The following is a 15,047-nucleotide window of genomic DNA, read 5'->3' as shown; positions in this document are numbered from 1 at the left end:
AAGCGTCTGCTAAGAAATGTAATATAAACATAAGCATAAAGAAACGCAACGTCATGTGCAATTGCTTACCCCACCTTTGAGTCTGAATAGGGAATAGGCAATGTTTTTGCTAATGATACTCCAGTTTACTAGTCTATTACTGTAACACAATTAAGTGTAGCTCACTTCATACCAAATGCGCAATTATTATTATTATTAGACAGTGAAACAATGAGAGTATTACTTGTAATTCTAAACCGCAATGGATATAACCTGTTTTCCTCTGATAATGGATAATGCACTGAAGACATTGACAAGAGAGCACCAAATATTGCTTTTCCATCATTTTAATATTAAATACTCTAAACTCAGAATATAATATCTTCATATAACACATTACAAAACTCACAAATATAAAGTATTTCTATTATAAGTATACAAACATACCAGACAATCACATAGAAAAGGGAGCAGGAATAGTCGGTCTGGGAACACAGTCGAGTGTAATGGCAGAAAAAAAAAAAAAAAATCATACCTTCTCACATTTTCCTGTGAAATCATTTGAGTAACCTTGTCTTATTAACAATTACGGTAAATTAAACAAGATCCATAATATGATGCAGTATGTCTGCGTGACTAAGGCAGGTACAGTACTGTAAGGCCAACAGAACATACATGTACAGTATATACATGAGAGTGTGGTACTACCCTGTCCCCTAGAACAGACTCTCACAAACCACATCATTAGTACTTCAGAACCAATCAGTGGAGACTCCCTAAGGAAAAATCATGTACTTCTTTATTCAGAAGTCCACTCAAACCATAATACAGCTGCAGTAAAATACAATGTGGAGCACCTGTCGCGTGGAATAATATCACTGCCTTAAAGAAATGCGTTGGAAACGGCAAGTGATTTTGAACCATGCACATATTCCGTATATCCGCTATGAGTTGATTTGTCATAAACAGTTCTGGTTGTTAATGCTCTGCATATCAAAAATAAAATAAAACATAAATGTAAATGTAAGGACAAACATATAAACACAACATAATGCAAAAATAAATGAGCCAAAAAAAAACAATGTTGTATTGTTAAAGGCACTGTACTGAGGGGGGCTGCCAAAAGTGTTCTGTCCAGGTTGAATAGTAGAATGTGATTGAATGTGATATGATTGAAACCACAGTTTTAGTGCAGTACCGTCTGACTCGTGGCTCTATAGCTGCCAAATGGGAATTCTGAGCCCTTTATTCTAACTTGATAGTGCTGGTTAGTTAGCAGAGGCTCTGCCTAAGGCTTAATGGTGCTGCTGTACTCAGCATGTCATGAGAACGATATACTGAGTCACACGATATGAGCAGCTCTCCTTTGGTCCGAGAACTTCCATGTTGTGTGAGGCGTCATGCAACATACAATATCACACTGTGAAATAAGAGAGTAATGTTGTGTTTGTTGTGATTGAGGAGACCTCTTTTATTTTGGTCTCTATGAATGAAATTATAATGCCTGCACGGGTAGCACAGTTGTAAGCCTCTGTTTTGTAACAGCATTGTTATTGAAGGTTTCCTTTTATCCCAATAACCTCCACAAAAACCCAATGTGCAAAAAAGTATACTAAAAGACATGAGCAAATTTTGCATAGCAATTAAGCCACTCTAACATTAAAAACACATATTCATACAACACAGACACACAACTGTGATTGAAATGCCCTTTGATGCGACTATCTGTTGTTGCAAATAGACCTCTGACAATAGACATCCTCTGCACAAAAAAGGATGAGTAACAGATAGTTCACTCGTGGTGAACAGCACGTGGAGGAAAATAAACTCATTTGTAAAAAAGAAAAGAAAAGAAAAAGTCTAAGTTCATACTTCTTCTTGTCTCTGGAACAGGAGGCATGATCAAACTGACCATCTGTCCATTCCATGTTCTGAAATAAACCGGAAAAGACACTAAAATACTCCATGACCTATTTGGCTGTGTTTGCTTTCTTTTTGGGGATTTTCTTTCTTTTCCTGGCAACCAAGTCCACAACATTAGTCCTTTCCCATCATAGGGAACTTTCATGCCGTCTCCCTTTCTCCCTTTGAAATGTTTTTGTTCTATTGTCTGTCAGACCATCAGAAAGGAAGGGTATCCATGAATATTTTGTCCACTATGGGTGGAGGGGGCACCAAGTCCTCTAGCTTCAGGTAGAAGATGCGCTGCAGGCCCTGTATGCACAGGGTCCGCAGTTCCGGAAGCTTCCCTAGCAAGCGTGACAGAGAGCTGGGCTGGGCTTGGTTAGGGTCCGCATTGGTGGTGGAAACATGATCTCGGAAGCACGCAATCAGGTGGTTCTGAAACTCCTCCACACGCTTAGGCTCTTTAAGACCATGCCGATCTGGAACAGACAAATAGATTTGTTACAATTTTACCAGTGTCTGTGTGTGCATGTGTACATGTGTGTATGCATTTAACGAACAGACCAATCAGATAGGGGTCTTAGATCTTACCTGTGATAATGACGAGAGCAGCCAGACAGGAGAAGGAGGACACGTCCAGGTTCATGCGGTGAAGGCTTTGGGAGAACTCCATGATGGAGTCGATCCAGTCACCAAAACCACGGACGCACTGCAAGCGATGCAACACCATCCCATTGCAGAAGATCAGCTTGTCTTTCTCGGGACTTGACCTAGTGGAATACATAGAAAGTCAGACGGTTAGTGCTGTACTCAAGGAATAACCTCCAAGATTTCTTAGAGGGCTTGATGTTTCTCATAGTACATGTCTCTCTTAAATTCCTCAAGTAACACCTATACATGTGTCTTGTCTAAAACTATATGTCTCATACCTGTATGCCAGACGGAGGATGAACAGCTCCACAAATGATGACTCCAGGAGAAGCTCCTGGTCTTCTGGGCAGAATGCAGAGAACCCTGGGACTGAATCTGCCCATTTCCGTATCACATCCATAGTACTTGTCAGCAGATCATAGAACTGTTGGATGTCATTGGCGTCCTCTTTTTCTGTTAGTCCATCCACTGTCTCCTTGTACTGTTGAGGACAGAAATAAAGTTTAGATTAAATCTATCCACCTGACCATCATATGGCTCATTACATAATCAGCTGAAGTGATTTACAAACATATTTGGTGCATACCTTAGAGTAATCCAGCTTGCTCAAGGTGGGGTTGGAGTCTATGTGGGCTCTGACCAATGATGCAATGATATTCACAGGAGGGGTTGAGGTGCTTGAATCTGGAACATTCTTTGGCTTTGAGGGTAAGCGTCCCCGACGACCTTTAAGACTGTCTGTGCGCACCACTGAGGGGAGAGACAGGGTGCTCAGTTTACACGAATATCCTTAACAAAGTCTTCCATCATCACACTGGTCAAAAGCACGGCCATCTGTTCACTAGTGCTTATGAGACTGTAAATGAGACTGAGATGCAGACGAATGTTCTCACCTTCCTTCACCATGCCAACAGCCAAGCACTTCTGGAAACGGCAGAACTGGCATCGGTTCCTCCGCCGCTTGTCCACCGGGCAGTCTTTGTTGGCTAGGCACACATACTTTGCATTTTTTTGTACCGTTCGCTGTAAATGAAAATACAAAATATATGTCAATACAATGCAAAAGAGAAACTGGCCACTGATGTAACTACTTTTAGATGTGGTATTGGGGGGGGGGGGGGGGGGGACATTTTTTAATGTAATACAAATATGTCTAGAGTTGGAGGGTATAACCAAGGCTGACACTTTGCGCTTTAAAAAGGAAAAAGGCTCACTTTGAAGAAACCTTTGCATCCCTCACACGTCCGCACACCGTAGTGCTGGCAGGAGGCGTTGTCTCCGCACACGGCGCATCGACCCTCGCTGGACGCAGGACTCCTGGTCTTGGATGAGGCGAGGGAGCCCTCCATCAGGAGCGAGTTGTCCAGGGATCCCTGCTCCAGGGCCATGTGGCCGAAGGACTGGGACGGAGAGGCGTGTTGGTGCTGGTGCTGCTGGTGCTGCTGAGGGGGCTGGGAGAAGGGGTCGTCGTCTCCCAGTGAGGCCTGCGCCGTGTCCAGCGGGGACGGCTGTTCCACGGGTGGGTTGAAGGTGAAAAAGGAGGGCGCCTGCGGCAGGCCTGGCTTGTCGGACACCCAGCAGCCAGGGCCCGGCGAGTAGGAGTTGAATGGAGAGTCCCAGGCGGACACGGGCTGCGCCTGGTAGCCAGGGGTCGGGGGCGAGGCTGCGGCCGACAGGGGGCTACCATAGTAGTCAGAGCCGCAGGAGGAGAGAGTCTCGTCCAGATAACTGAGGGCAAACGTTCCTGGATAACAGCCGTAGACCTGGAGGTCGTCCAGCTTGAGGGGGGACTGCTGGTCGTGGGGGCTGGAGGCCTCCGTGCCCCCATGGGCTGAGCTGGAGGTGGCAGCCGCCGGGATCTGGCAGGCGAAAGCGTCAAACTCCCCCGTGAAGTCTCCTACCAAGGTGTTGATACTGGGGAGCGAGGAGGCAGAGAGCTGCTCGGTTTGGCTGCTGAGGTCCATGACCAACTTGGCGGTGAGGTCTGGGTTCAAAAACTCAGAGTTGAAGTAGGTGTTTTCATAAGGCAAGGTTCCATACTGAGTTTGGACGCAGGGCATAGCTGGAATAATATCACAGAAAGAGAATGAGTGGTCAATTTTTTTCAGTATGCGTTGTAATTTCAGTTCAGCCATTTCAGCTTCAATCTTTTTCAGCACTGGTTATCTGTGATTTTTCAAAACAAGGTGAAACACAGAGGATGTCAATGAGGTGTTTGCATGTTTATGAATTTATAAACTCATGAAAGTGAGATATGAGGGTGAGGCATGAGTAACAGCAGTAGCCATGGAATAGCAGATGGTATGAACATCCACTTGTCACATTTTTAATCTCTTGAATAAACAACACGTTCCGAAAATCATCGGCATCACAGGAGTAGCCGTTTAGCGCCTATGTCTAGCATCTCTCTCTCTCTTCCACCTGCTGTGCACCCCCCGTCTGCTCTCAACCACTTCCCCTGCCACTAACTATGGGCCTTTCTTCTTCAGCCCTCCGAGATTCTGAGAAAAGCTTAGAAAGCTGGCGGTCTGAGGGAGGATAGTCTTGCTGAGAGATATTGCATTACCGCCCCTTAATGCCATGAAAACCCCTTCAGTTATAAACACGGCGACCCAACCCCCCAAGGACTGACAGTACTAAGAAGTGGAAGGAGTTGGCTTTCATTGGTGGGCACGGTGCCAGCTAAAGTGGGGACCGAGGGTGTGAGAGCACAAGGTGTGTGTGTATGTGTGTGTGTGTGTGGCTATGAGGGGATCCTAAGGCCGACTCTTTCAAGGATTACTTTTTAAACTTGGAGTAGGCTAACTGTGGTACCAGTTCCATTCTGCTGCCAGCTGGAGTTCATAGTTTTTCCAAGAAATACAAAGGTGTATGTAAGGAGGTTATGCAAATAGAATCATAATTTTAAATCAAGATTTTAAAATGCCCACTCATACAGAAGCAGGCATTTTCACGGCTGTCTGATTATGTTATTATGTTGTCTCTAACAGAACACGTGACTGCCATTTGCACATTCGTTTCTGGAGTGTTGACTTGCATATCTGAGCGAGGAATATGGGAACTGCTGCTGTCAAGACACCTGTTGCACACTCACTAAACTCCAAACTACTGACCATCCTTGACCTACGAGAAAGGCGCGAACATCATGAGGTCACGATTTATCCTCTGCACACCCACATGGAACATAGTTGAGCACAAATATGTGAACACATAATAAGCTGAGGACAAGAAAGACACGCGAGAAGGAAATTCGATGCAGCCGCGTCCACCTAGCGAGCAGACAGAGAGCCGCCCCCCCCTGCACCACCTGTCTTCGTATTCGTAGCCTACAAGGGAAATATCTAAAGCTTCAATGACTGAATGGTGATACGACTTTGTTTATCTAATTCCCAACTGCATGTTTTCGGCATAATGATAACAATTAGAGTGCTGGTAATAGGCAAGCTATTACACATGCTGGTAATAGGCAAGTAGTAAAATCGTACAACTTCCAACCCCCCAAAGCGAAATGCTATTAAAAGTAGGCTAATAACTTGTAATGCTACTAATTATTAAGAACCGCAGATTTTCCAGACATTTTGCTACTTAATAAACAACATTCATGCTCAGCATGTAGGCTACATACCCTACTTGTGTGGACTAATCAATGCATAAACATAAACTACACACGCCCTTCTGTCACGAGCATTGACATATCAGTTAGAAACAAATAGACAGTGTTTAAAATAAATGCATTTACTAACCTGCTTCATGTATATCCAATTAGGCTTATCAATGTAACTTTCTTTTTAGTTTCCTAAATTCCACGAAGGCAGAGAGCATGAATTGTATCACAGGCTCACTATCATCTCCAAAAACAGTTTGAGCTCCCTGACTGAAGTAACCAGTGAGATATACAGGCGAATTTATTTTGCCGTGACGACATCAAGAGGCGTTTCTCCAACCATATAAGGTGACTGGGCGGAGACATTTCCGCTTTCACGTCCTCGTGTGTGACGCACAGGGATTCCATTGACGCAAGCATGTGCGGACTGTGTGATCTAAAAATAGGGTCAGAATGACAACGCTACTCGTGGTGGGCTATTACTGCCTGGAATAGACTAAAAATAGACACACAATGATGACATTTTATAGCTAAATCTAGGCAAAACTCCCACAAAACAGACTAACACATAATTTCTGCCATCAACAAAGAGAGAAAAAGAAACTTTAACTAAAATACATAGGGAATTTATATCTTTGTTTTTTTTCTAGCAACATTTTTGGTCTAAACTCACACAAAACCTGATTAGCAAATTAGTGTTTGTGCACCTTCCTATGTGTGTGTGTGTGTGTGTGTGTGTGTGTGTGTGTGTGATATTTCATGAGTAAGCATTAAAGTCACAGTGAAACATTACCACGTCAATGCACCAAACACAGTGTTTTGCAATAGGCTACTTAATGGAAACACAATTGTGATGCAGGATAATCTATTTAGCCTTGACCGCTACATGTAACCTACTTCCCTTTTAAGAACATAGCTGACCATTTTTGGCCTTCAGTAACTCTCTCTAATAATCATTCATTACGGTTGTGTAATTCTGTCACAGTGGTATGTGCTAAGATATCATCCTTCAGTGCAAAATCTCTGAGGTGTGAAAAGGTGTGGAAGCGCTGCCTCTCTCTTTCCATCATTTACGGGTAGCACTTACCAAACCCAGAATCCTGAGGCAGCATCACGTGATTAGGCCTTCAATTTGCCAACCCCTGAGCGTGACGGAACAAGTTGGCTTACAATTATATAAGCTTACAGCAAAAAAAAAGGAGGGAGGGGAGGGAACCTAGCAGAGGAGGGACGCAATTTCCCGCAAGAACAAGAACAAGTTTTTGTGCACATTTTGTAATTGCATGAAATTGTTTACCGGTAATGACCAAATGGCTTTCACTACCCACCACTAGTTAAAGAACCGCTCGATGGTGTTTTAAGCCCCCACCGTCGACTTCAAGGCAGCGCTGCACCCGTTGACTTCAAGGCACCTAACCTTAACCCTAAACCTTGCCTAACCCTAGTGCCTTCCATGCAGCGCTGCCTGGAAGACGACGCTGGGGGCTTAAAGCAAGAGACTAAAGAACAACCAAGAGACTAAAGAACCAAACTACAACGCCATTTGAAAGCCCTCCATATGACTCATTCATATGTCACTCATATGTCAATCAATGTTCAAACAAATAAAATAATGCTGTAAAGTGTGTTTCACTGCTTCATGCTCAGTACCAGAGATTATGTTTGTGGAAAATGACGCTCCAATATGTTGCATTCGGATATGAACAAAATGTGACACAAGATAAGATAATTAATCCCGCCAGAGGGAATTTGGCTGAGGGGTTGGAAACACACCTGCCAGGTGTGTCCAAGCAGGGACACCCTGAAGCCTCTACTAAAGGAATTACTGTTGTCAAAGAATGAGAGAGATGAGGTTCAAGACAGAATAGATTATATAAATCAATTTAGGTAAATCTGAGAGGGATCTTAAGTTGTTTTGTGTGATGCATATGAGTGGACTAACAAAAGAAGGAGGAACCTCACTCTCCCCTTCAACGATCAGAACCTCCTCATTATCCAGCAACATTACTGGTATACAAAGGGCACTGAGAAACAGATTAATTTGCAGACTACATCCAAGGTGGTTGGGGCATAATAAAACAATTTCAACATTAATAAGTAAGAGGGGTGTCGAACAGTAGAGAGTGCATTTTCTGTCCTAGCATCTGCTCCGCTCAGAGTTGTCAGGATGTCGAACAAACATTCTGAAATGTGCCCATCTCTCTCGTTTTAAGCTTGTGACAGAGTGGAGTGACTGCTCACTCCCTTCAATACTGCACAGCTGAAGTGAGAAATCGCCTCACTCAAAGTGCACCGCTTGCTCACTGTGTATTGTTACTGTCTATATACTCTCATTTCTTAATATGCCTCCTTGCCCAGCGATTACAGTTGGCAAATCCAATTTGTCATGTTTTCACATATTGCTTGTCCTAAATAAACAATTAAACTAAACACACTCAAAGGCTTAAACCATTGTGTGGTCTGTGGCCTACTTTCAGGTCTCAGTTCTCAGGTTCTCTCAATCCCACCTTAACATAAGATTTAGGCCTAAACAGCACAACAGGAACTGAGAGAAGATTCAGGACCTTTTTTTTAAAACAAACATTATCACGCTTGTCTTATTACCATGTCCACTTTTATGAAAGTCTACACATAGCGTGCTTTACAAACATGCCCCTGAGCAAATCTGCTCACCTTTCCCACAAGACTACTTTGATCATCAATCAAATTGAGCATCACTTCAATATCAGATAAAAGGACCCTGAGCAAACTGATCAACATCTTGGACAATGAATGTCATCCACTCACTATTATAAAGCAAAAGAGCTTGATCAGCTGGAGACTTCGCTCACTGCCATGCGAAAGGCTGAGGAAGTCATTTGTCCCCAGGGCCACTAAACTGTTCAATGCTTCACTTAAGGGAAGAGGAGAGATAGACTTCTCTGCATAGTCTGTCTGCCTCTCCACCCTCTCCATGTCTGAGTACCGACTGCCCACTACTGTTTTACTACTGTCCACAGCCTAATGTCTTACTACTGTTCTACTGCTACACTGTTTTTCATGCTATATTAGCACACATGAACAATGGCTTCTGCTAAAATACTGAATGGCTGTAACCCTATTACCTCAACCTATTCTTGCACTGACATAGTTTTTATATTACCTTGTCTACACTATACATTACTCTCTTATCTGTCCATATTATTTATGCTGGTCTCTAGACCTTAATCTTGCACTGTTGCACTGTTGGACTACTGTTGGACTGCTTTTTGCACCTCACCATGAGCGTCTCATGCTTGATCATCATCAAGCACACTGTGGATTTCCTTGAATTTCCCCTTGGGGATCAATAAAGTATCTATCTATCTATCTATCTACTTTGTTGATCAAAACAATTAACTAAAAACACAAACAGCAGGGAATCATTGCAAAATACATGGTATCTCTGTTTCCTCTATCAGTGTTTCAAAAAAGAACAAAAAATAGCATGACATTTTTTTACACACCCATTGTAATACCAAACAAGTGCAATAACTCTGAAATGCTGTATGACAGATTTATGGACAAGTGTGGCTAACTATAGTAACAACAAAACAACAACAAAAGCTGTACAGATGAACTAGAATAGATGATGATAAACTACAATAGACACAAGAAAATATACACACACAAGAAAAAAACATTGGGCAGTCATTATGACCCCATGAACATACATTTCGATTTGTTTATCACTTTTAGTGTGGTACATTTACTTTAGTTGGCTTCTTGAGGCCATGAAATCTCAACTACATTGATATTTTGTATGCACATAGCCAATTTGTGACCAATCATAAATAAATCAATAAATAAATGAATAAACCAACCAGCATATTTCTACAGTTCATTGTAAGTTGGTTACAGTCGCCATTGAGTGCATTATGTATCAATGCAAAATTAGTAATAGTTTAGTTCATGTTTGTGACCTCGAGAAACTATGTGAAGAGATCTATGTGAAAAATCGCAGGATTTCTCCTTTAAATCAATATAGTATATAATTTACTTAAACTTCTAATTTCTTCTCAACTTCTCAATACTAACTAACTTCTCTAACAGAAACATAGACCTAAAAAGTGCCTTAAAGGCAAGCTACAATGTGTACAACATCTACAGTGGTGAGGTTTCTGAGTTGCCACCAAATGAACACCTCTGCGTTTCCATGTGGGAGTTATAATTGGCCATCTATAGCCTAAAAAATGGGAAAGCCACTGCTATTGTCCGGCTTTTCTGGGCTAGAAAGATGTCCGCACAACATGACTGCATTTATCCCAATCCGTGAATTAGTGAAACACACTCAGCACACAGTGAACACACAAGTGAGGTGAAGCACACACTAATCCCGGTGCAGTGAGCTGCCTGCAACAACAGCGGTGCTCAGGGAGCAGTGAGGGGTTAGGTGCCTTGCTCAAGGGCACTTCAGCCATGGCCTACTGGTCGGGGTTCGAACTGGCAACCCAACGGTTACAAGTCCAAAGCCCTAACCAGAAGGCCACGGCTGCCCCCGATAGATAAAGGGCTCATTATGGTGAATAATGAATAATGAATAATGGTTATTGTATGGTTGTGGTTTACTGTTATGGTTATGGTATTTGGCAGACACTTTTGTCCAAAGCAAATAACACAATGATTATACAGGTATGAAACTGTTGAACTGTTGACACTGATGAAAATGCAGAATACTATATTTCTACTAATATCATGCTAAATCCTTTACTGTAGCTATTATGTAGCCAACTGACTGATTAACTGCCAGCATCAGAAATAATAATAAAAAAAACATAGTCAAGATATAGAAATGTAGCATGAAAGATTGATATATGAGGCTAAACTATACAATAACTTCCATTCAAGCAGTTACATCTCAGTAACTCGTCTGCTGCTCTGCAAGTGTCCTCCACACACCTGTTGCCTAAAGTTTGTCAGCAGGCCATCTCTGCTGGTGCTTATGTAAGGGGCCACTTACTACCAATAGCAGGGCAGGAGGCACTAATTGCCACTTCACTCAAGAGAGGGTCCCCGCATGCTGAAGCTGAGGTTGGATTTTATTTCTGTAGAATGAGGGTCAAGACATCCTATGTCCAAGGAGACGTTAAATATACACGCACAGCACAAACACACTCAGGCACACACGTCTCTGAGGTGTGTGGTCTGGTCAGCTGGTTGTTCCCCAGCGTCCAGTGAGGTAAGACCCAGAGATAGCATAGCAGCCATGGCTCTGAGGCTGATCCCATCCAGCCGTGACCGTGGATACAGACGGCATTGTTTGCACTGGCCTGTCAGCACACTAAGCATAAACGGACACATAAACACACAGCTGTCATAGGACCGACCCTCTGAGGCTCCTGAATCTCTCTCTCTCTCTCTCACACACACAAACAAACACACACACACACACACACACACACACACACACACACACACACACATACATACATACATGCTGACGCCCACAAACACCACCTGACTTAAATTCATTCCTTGTAAATTTTACTGGAATTCATTCGGTGGTGGATCTAAAGGGCAGAAATATTGTAGATCCCTCCTGCTCATAATGCATCCAACATATTAATAACCACCAATGACAAATTCCAAAGTAAACTGTGTATGTCACATAAGTGGTAACACTTTACAATAAGGGTACACAATTTAGTATTAGTTAAGAATTAACAAACACTTCATCATTCATCATTATTTAGTATGTTTGCGACATTACGGTACTTGAGGATTAACAAATGTGCTTTTCCTCATTATTTTAGTAGGTGTTATCAGCAGGCGCGCCTGCAGGAGTCTGTAGATGGGTGTGCATACTATAGCATTCATTCTTGCAGGTGCCCTGGTTATCAGTGTGATTTCCTTTGTTATAAATTATGAATTCCTAATATGTGCATTGTTAATCCTCAAGTAATGTTGAAAACATACTTAATAATAATGAATTATGTGTTTGTTAATGCTTAACTTATTCTTAACTTATACTTAACTAATGCTAAATTATGTACCCTTATTGTAAAGTATACCGATATAATAATCACCAGAGAGCTAATAGACAGTAAGCTTAGACATATTCACCCTAACAAAACAACTGTAGCTAGAAAGGCTGCCTATTTTTAGGATGGAGTAACACAGAGCTTCAGCTGTTTTACACATAGAGACTTTCCCAGCCCCCAAATTTATGTCTGTGCCCCACTGGGATCTTTGTTTTATAATAAACTTTCGCCAACCTCAGAGTAACAAATGCAACGTTATTCCACACCAGGGGAAGCTGTTAAGGGGGTTACCACCAACAGTCTGGTAGCGCACTGCCTCTGCCGATAAACCCGAGCCGCCCACGGGGCCTAACAGTCACATGAAACTTTAAGAAACAAACACACAAAGACGAAATCAAGCCATGGAGTTGTCCCATACACTATTAGCTCACAGGCCTCCCTCGGACAACCCAAGGCTGAGAATATCCTCTCAACAATGTTGTTGGAGCCAAAATAGCTTTGGAATATAATTGTGTGTACTAATCTTGTATATATTTAATATGTGTATAATCAATTTACTAATCTTAGGTAAGTGTATTGTTCTAAATCCAACATTCTGTAGTCATATTATTATTATTGGGGGGCAGCCGTGGTCTGCTGGTTAAGGCTTCAGGCTTGTAACCGAAGGGTTGCCGGTTCGATCCCCGACCCAGTAGGAAAAATGTGGGCGGGGAAGTGGTTGAGCACTGCTCTCCCATGCACACATCCACGGCTGAAGTGCCCTTGTGTTCACTGTGTGCTGTGTGTATTTCACTAATTCATGGATTGGGATAAATGCAGAGACCAAATTTCCCTCACGGGATCAAAAGAGTATACTTATACTTATACTTATTATTTAAACACAATCACTTTAAATAAATCACATTGCACTCACCCATGTTCTTAGAATGCACCTTTGTTATTGTTTGTTTAATTCTGTTATTTCTGTTGAGGTACAAGTGGAGCAACACAGTTTTCTTACCGTAGCGTAGCGTAGCATATGCTTAAGATATAAGTTTTAATGTACTAACTTGACTGATACATTGGACAACTGGAATAAACCCCCATTTAGAACGTGGAAAACTATTATGATATTCCAATGGTTGGGGGTGGTTTAGTATAATGTCCAAATGATGGGCAAACATATTTGTTTCTACACAGTATGATAATAATGGACTTCCATACCATGGTATACCACAATGTTAGTATATCACTGCCACTGCTAGTTTGTAGGGCTCAAGCTACTGGCTTTACGAGTCCAAATAGGGGTCCTCTACTACTCAGGAGGTATAATGTTGTCATCATCCATCAACTTAATCATGATGAAAGCAAAAGGGTCAGTGAGCCTGCTTTATGGCCATACTTCAACACTTTCCCATGAGCACCTGCTGGGGATGTTTATCCAGCTGCTGCTACCATACTGGCACCGTAAATATGACCTTCCCAAGGCGGTTCATGTCATTTTTGTGATATAATTAGTAGATATTCGTCTGAGAATTATAAGCAACTTTTTAACAATAGGCCTAGTTTTGCATCACACAGAGCACAACGTTAACCTGTGGCTGTCACAATTCAATGTAAGGATAAAGTGGTTGTCATTTCCTTTTTGAGCTCTGATAAAGTTATACTTCAAACATTTAAACCCAGCGACATTCTCCCACAAGGGGAACGGGGTAATTAAGATCCCGTATTACAGCATCAAATTTTGATCTAAACATAACTGGATCTTGGTAGGCCTACAATGGTACAAGTGGAACAAATTTAGGATATCCACAGACACACATTTCTGGAGACTTTCTTCAGGGTATAGGGCAACTTAAGGCCCTCTTAAGTAGATGGTAGCATTTTTTTTTTTCTACTTTGCATTTCTTTATCTATTTTTGTTATTTAAAATTCAATCTATATTTCATACAAGGAACAACTTAACTGTGAGCGATCACATACCTTTACCAAAGAACAGCATGAGAAAGACTAATGTGAAATCTAATGTGTCACAAAAGCACCTCCACAACAGACTATCTGTCTTCAGGGAGGGAGCTGAGAGGCCATTAGTGGGACAAGACTCCCAGTCAGGCCAGCTCTCCTGGGACAGAGAGCAAAGCCTGCGGCCTGACTCAGGTTAAAGAAGGCATTTATCCAGGAGGAATTAGTATTTTTTTACCCCCCCCCCAAAAAAAAAACAAAAAAAAAAAAACAACAACAACTGAGCATCAAGTCAAATTACCACAGATGGCAAAACTAATTGTGAAGAGAGAAGAGTTGTAAACCCTATCGCTTCATCATCTCATGCACCTTCGAAGGCTACTCATCTTATTTGCACCTGCTCTTACGGTCATTTTATAGTGCAAAATGCGGTAAATGTCTACTGTTGACTGTTTAAGGCTGCTTTACATATCTGCATGAACAGGCTATACTACTGACACAAAACATGCTGTTTCAAAATCTTTCGTAATATAAATCAACTACTAGACAAGAGCTATCGGATGGACTGATAACCTAACATTTTGATGTTTGATGTCATCCATGATAGCAATCATTCCATGATAATCCATCTTTATTAACATAATATAGGCTACCTACCTGCGTTGGAGACACCTGTCGCACGTGCTTTCATCAGGAGGCTATCCCGTCACGCTAAGTATTTTGGCTGTGCGCCGCTCGTTCTCAATGGCAGCGTTGTTCATCACCTCACTCCAGCACCATCTAATGCAAGCTAGTTCGGCGTTGTGATAATGACCACGTCTTATATGTCTCTCCTTAAATTTCGAGGCCATGGCGATTGGAATCACGGGGAACCCATCTTACTTACAGAAACAGAGTGGGCTTTTTCTTCCTAGAAGCCCTCTACGCAATGCGATACTCGTTTTCCAGCCAGATCTATCTCCCCCTTG

At 42.2% G+C, this 15,047-nt stretch overlaps 1 protein-coding gene across 3 annotated transcripts; it reads right to left on the bottom strand.

Moving 5' to 3' along the window:
• Positions 1 to 308: 308 nt before the first annotated feature.
• nr4a1 (nuclear receptor subfamily 4, group A, member 1) lies at positions 309 to 15,047 on the bottom strand. Of its 3 annotated transcripts, none has more exons than XM_076267568.1 (7): positions 14,737 to 15,047; positions 3,750 to 4,597; positions 3,429 to 3,558; positions 3,122 to 3,285; positions 2,814 to 3,016; positions 2,476 to 2,654; positions 309 to 2,363 (listed from the first exon to the last, which is right to left on the bottom strand). In XM_076267568.1, exons 1-7 carry the CDS (start codon positions 14,768 to 14,770, stop codon positions 2,101 to 2,103), a joined length of 1,821 nt encoding a protein of 606 aa, XP_076123683.1. In that variant the 5' UTR covers positions 14,771 to 15,047; the 3' UTR covers positions 309 to 2,100. The 3 variants fall into 3 exon arrangements, with proteins under 3 accessions (XP_076123683.1, XP_076123684.1, XP_076123680.1); XM_076267569.1 differs by lacking the exon at positions 14,737 to 15,047 and adding an exon at positions 6,279 to 6,601; XM_076267565.1 differs by lacking the exon at positions 14,737 to 15,047 and having other exon boundaries at positions 3,750 to 6,257.

The sequence above is a fragment of the Alosa pseudoharengus genome, unplaced genomic scaffold, assembly GCF_046254945.1.
Source record: "Alosa pseudoharengus isolate Yale_2024_CS ecotype anadromous, Long Island Sound unplaced genomic scaffold, YU_APseudo_1.1 YU_APseudo_1.1_scf_5, whole genome shotgun sequence".
Taxonomy (NCBI): domain Eukaryota; kingdom Metazoa; phylum Chordata; class Actinopteri; order Clupeiformes; family Clupeidae; genus Alosa; species Alosa pseudoharengus.
This window is presented reverse-complemented; position numbering and strand designations above follow the sequence as displayed.

Excerpts from the sequence above, each read along its gene's own strand:
- nr4a1 (XM_076267565.1), bottom strand. The coding sequence starts at position 4,670 with ATGGCTGAACTGAAATTACAACGCATACTGAAAAAAATTGACCACTCA. Across the intron at positions 3,286-3,428 it reads TGTTGGCATGGTGAAGGAAG|TGGTGCGCACAGACAGTCTT; the intron begins GTGAGAACATTC and ends CTCTCCCCTCAG. Across the intron at positions 2,655-2,813 it reads ATCCTCCGTCTGGCATACAG|GTCAAGTCCCGAGAAAGACA; the intron begins GTATGAGACATA and ends GTATTCCACTAG.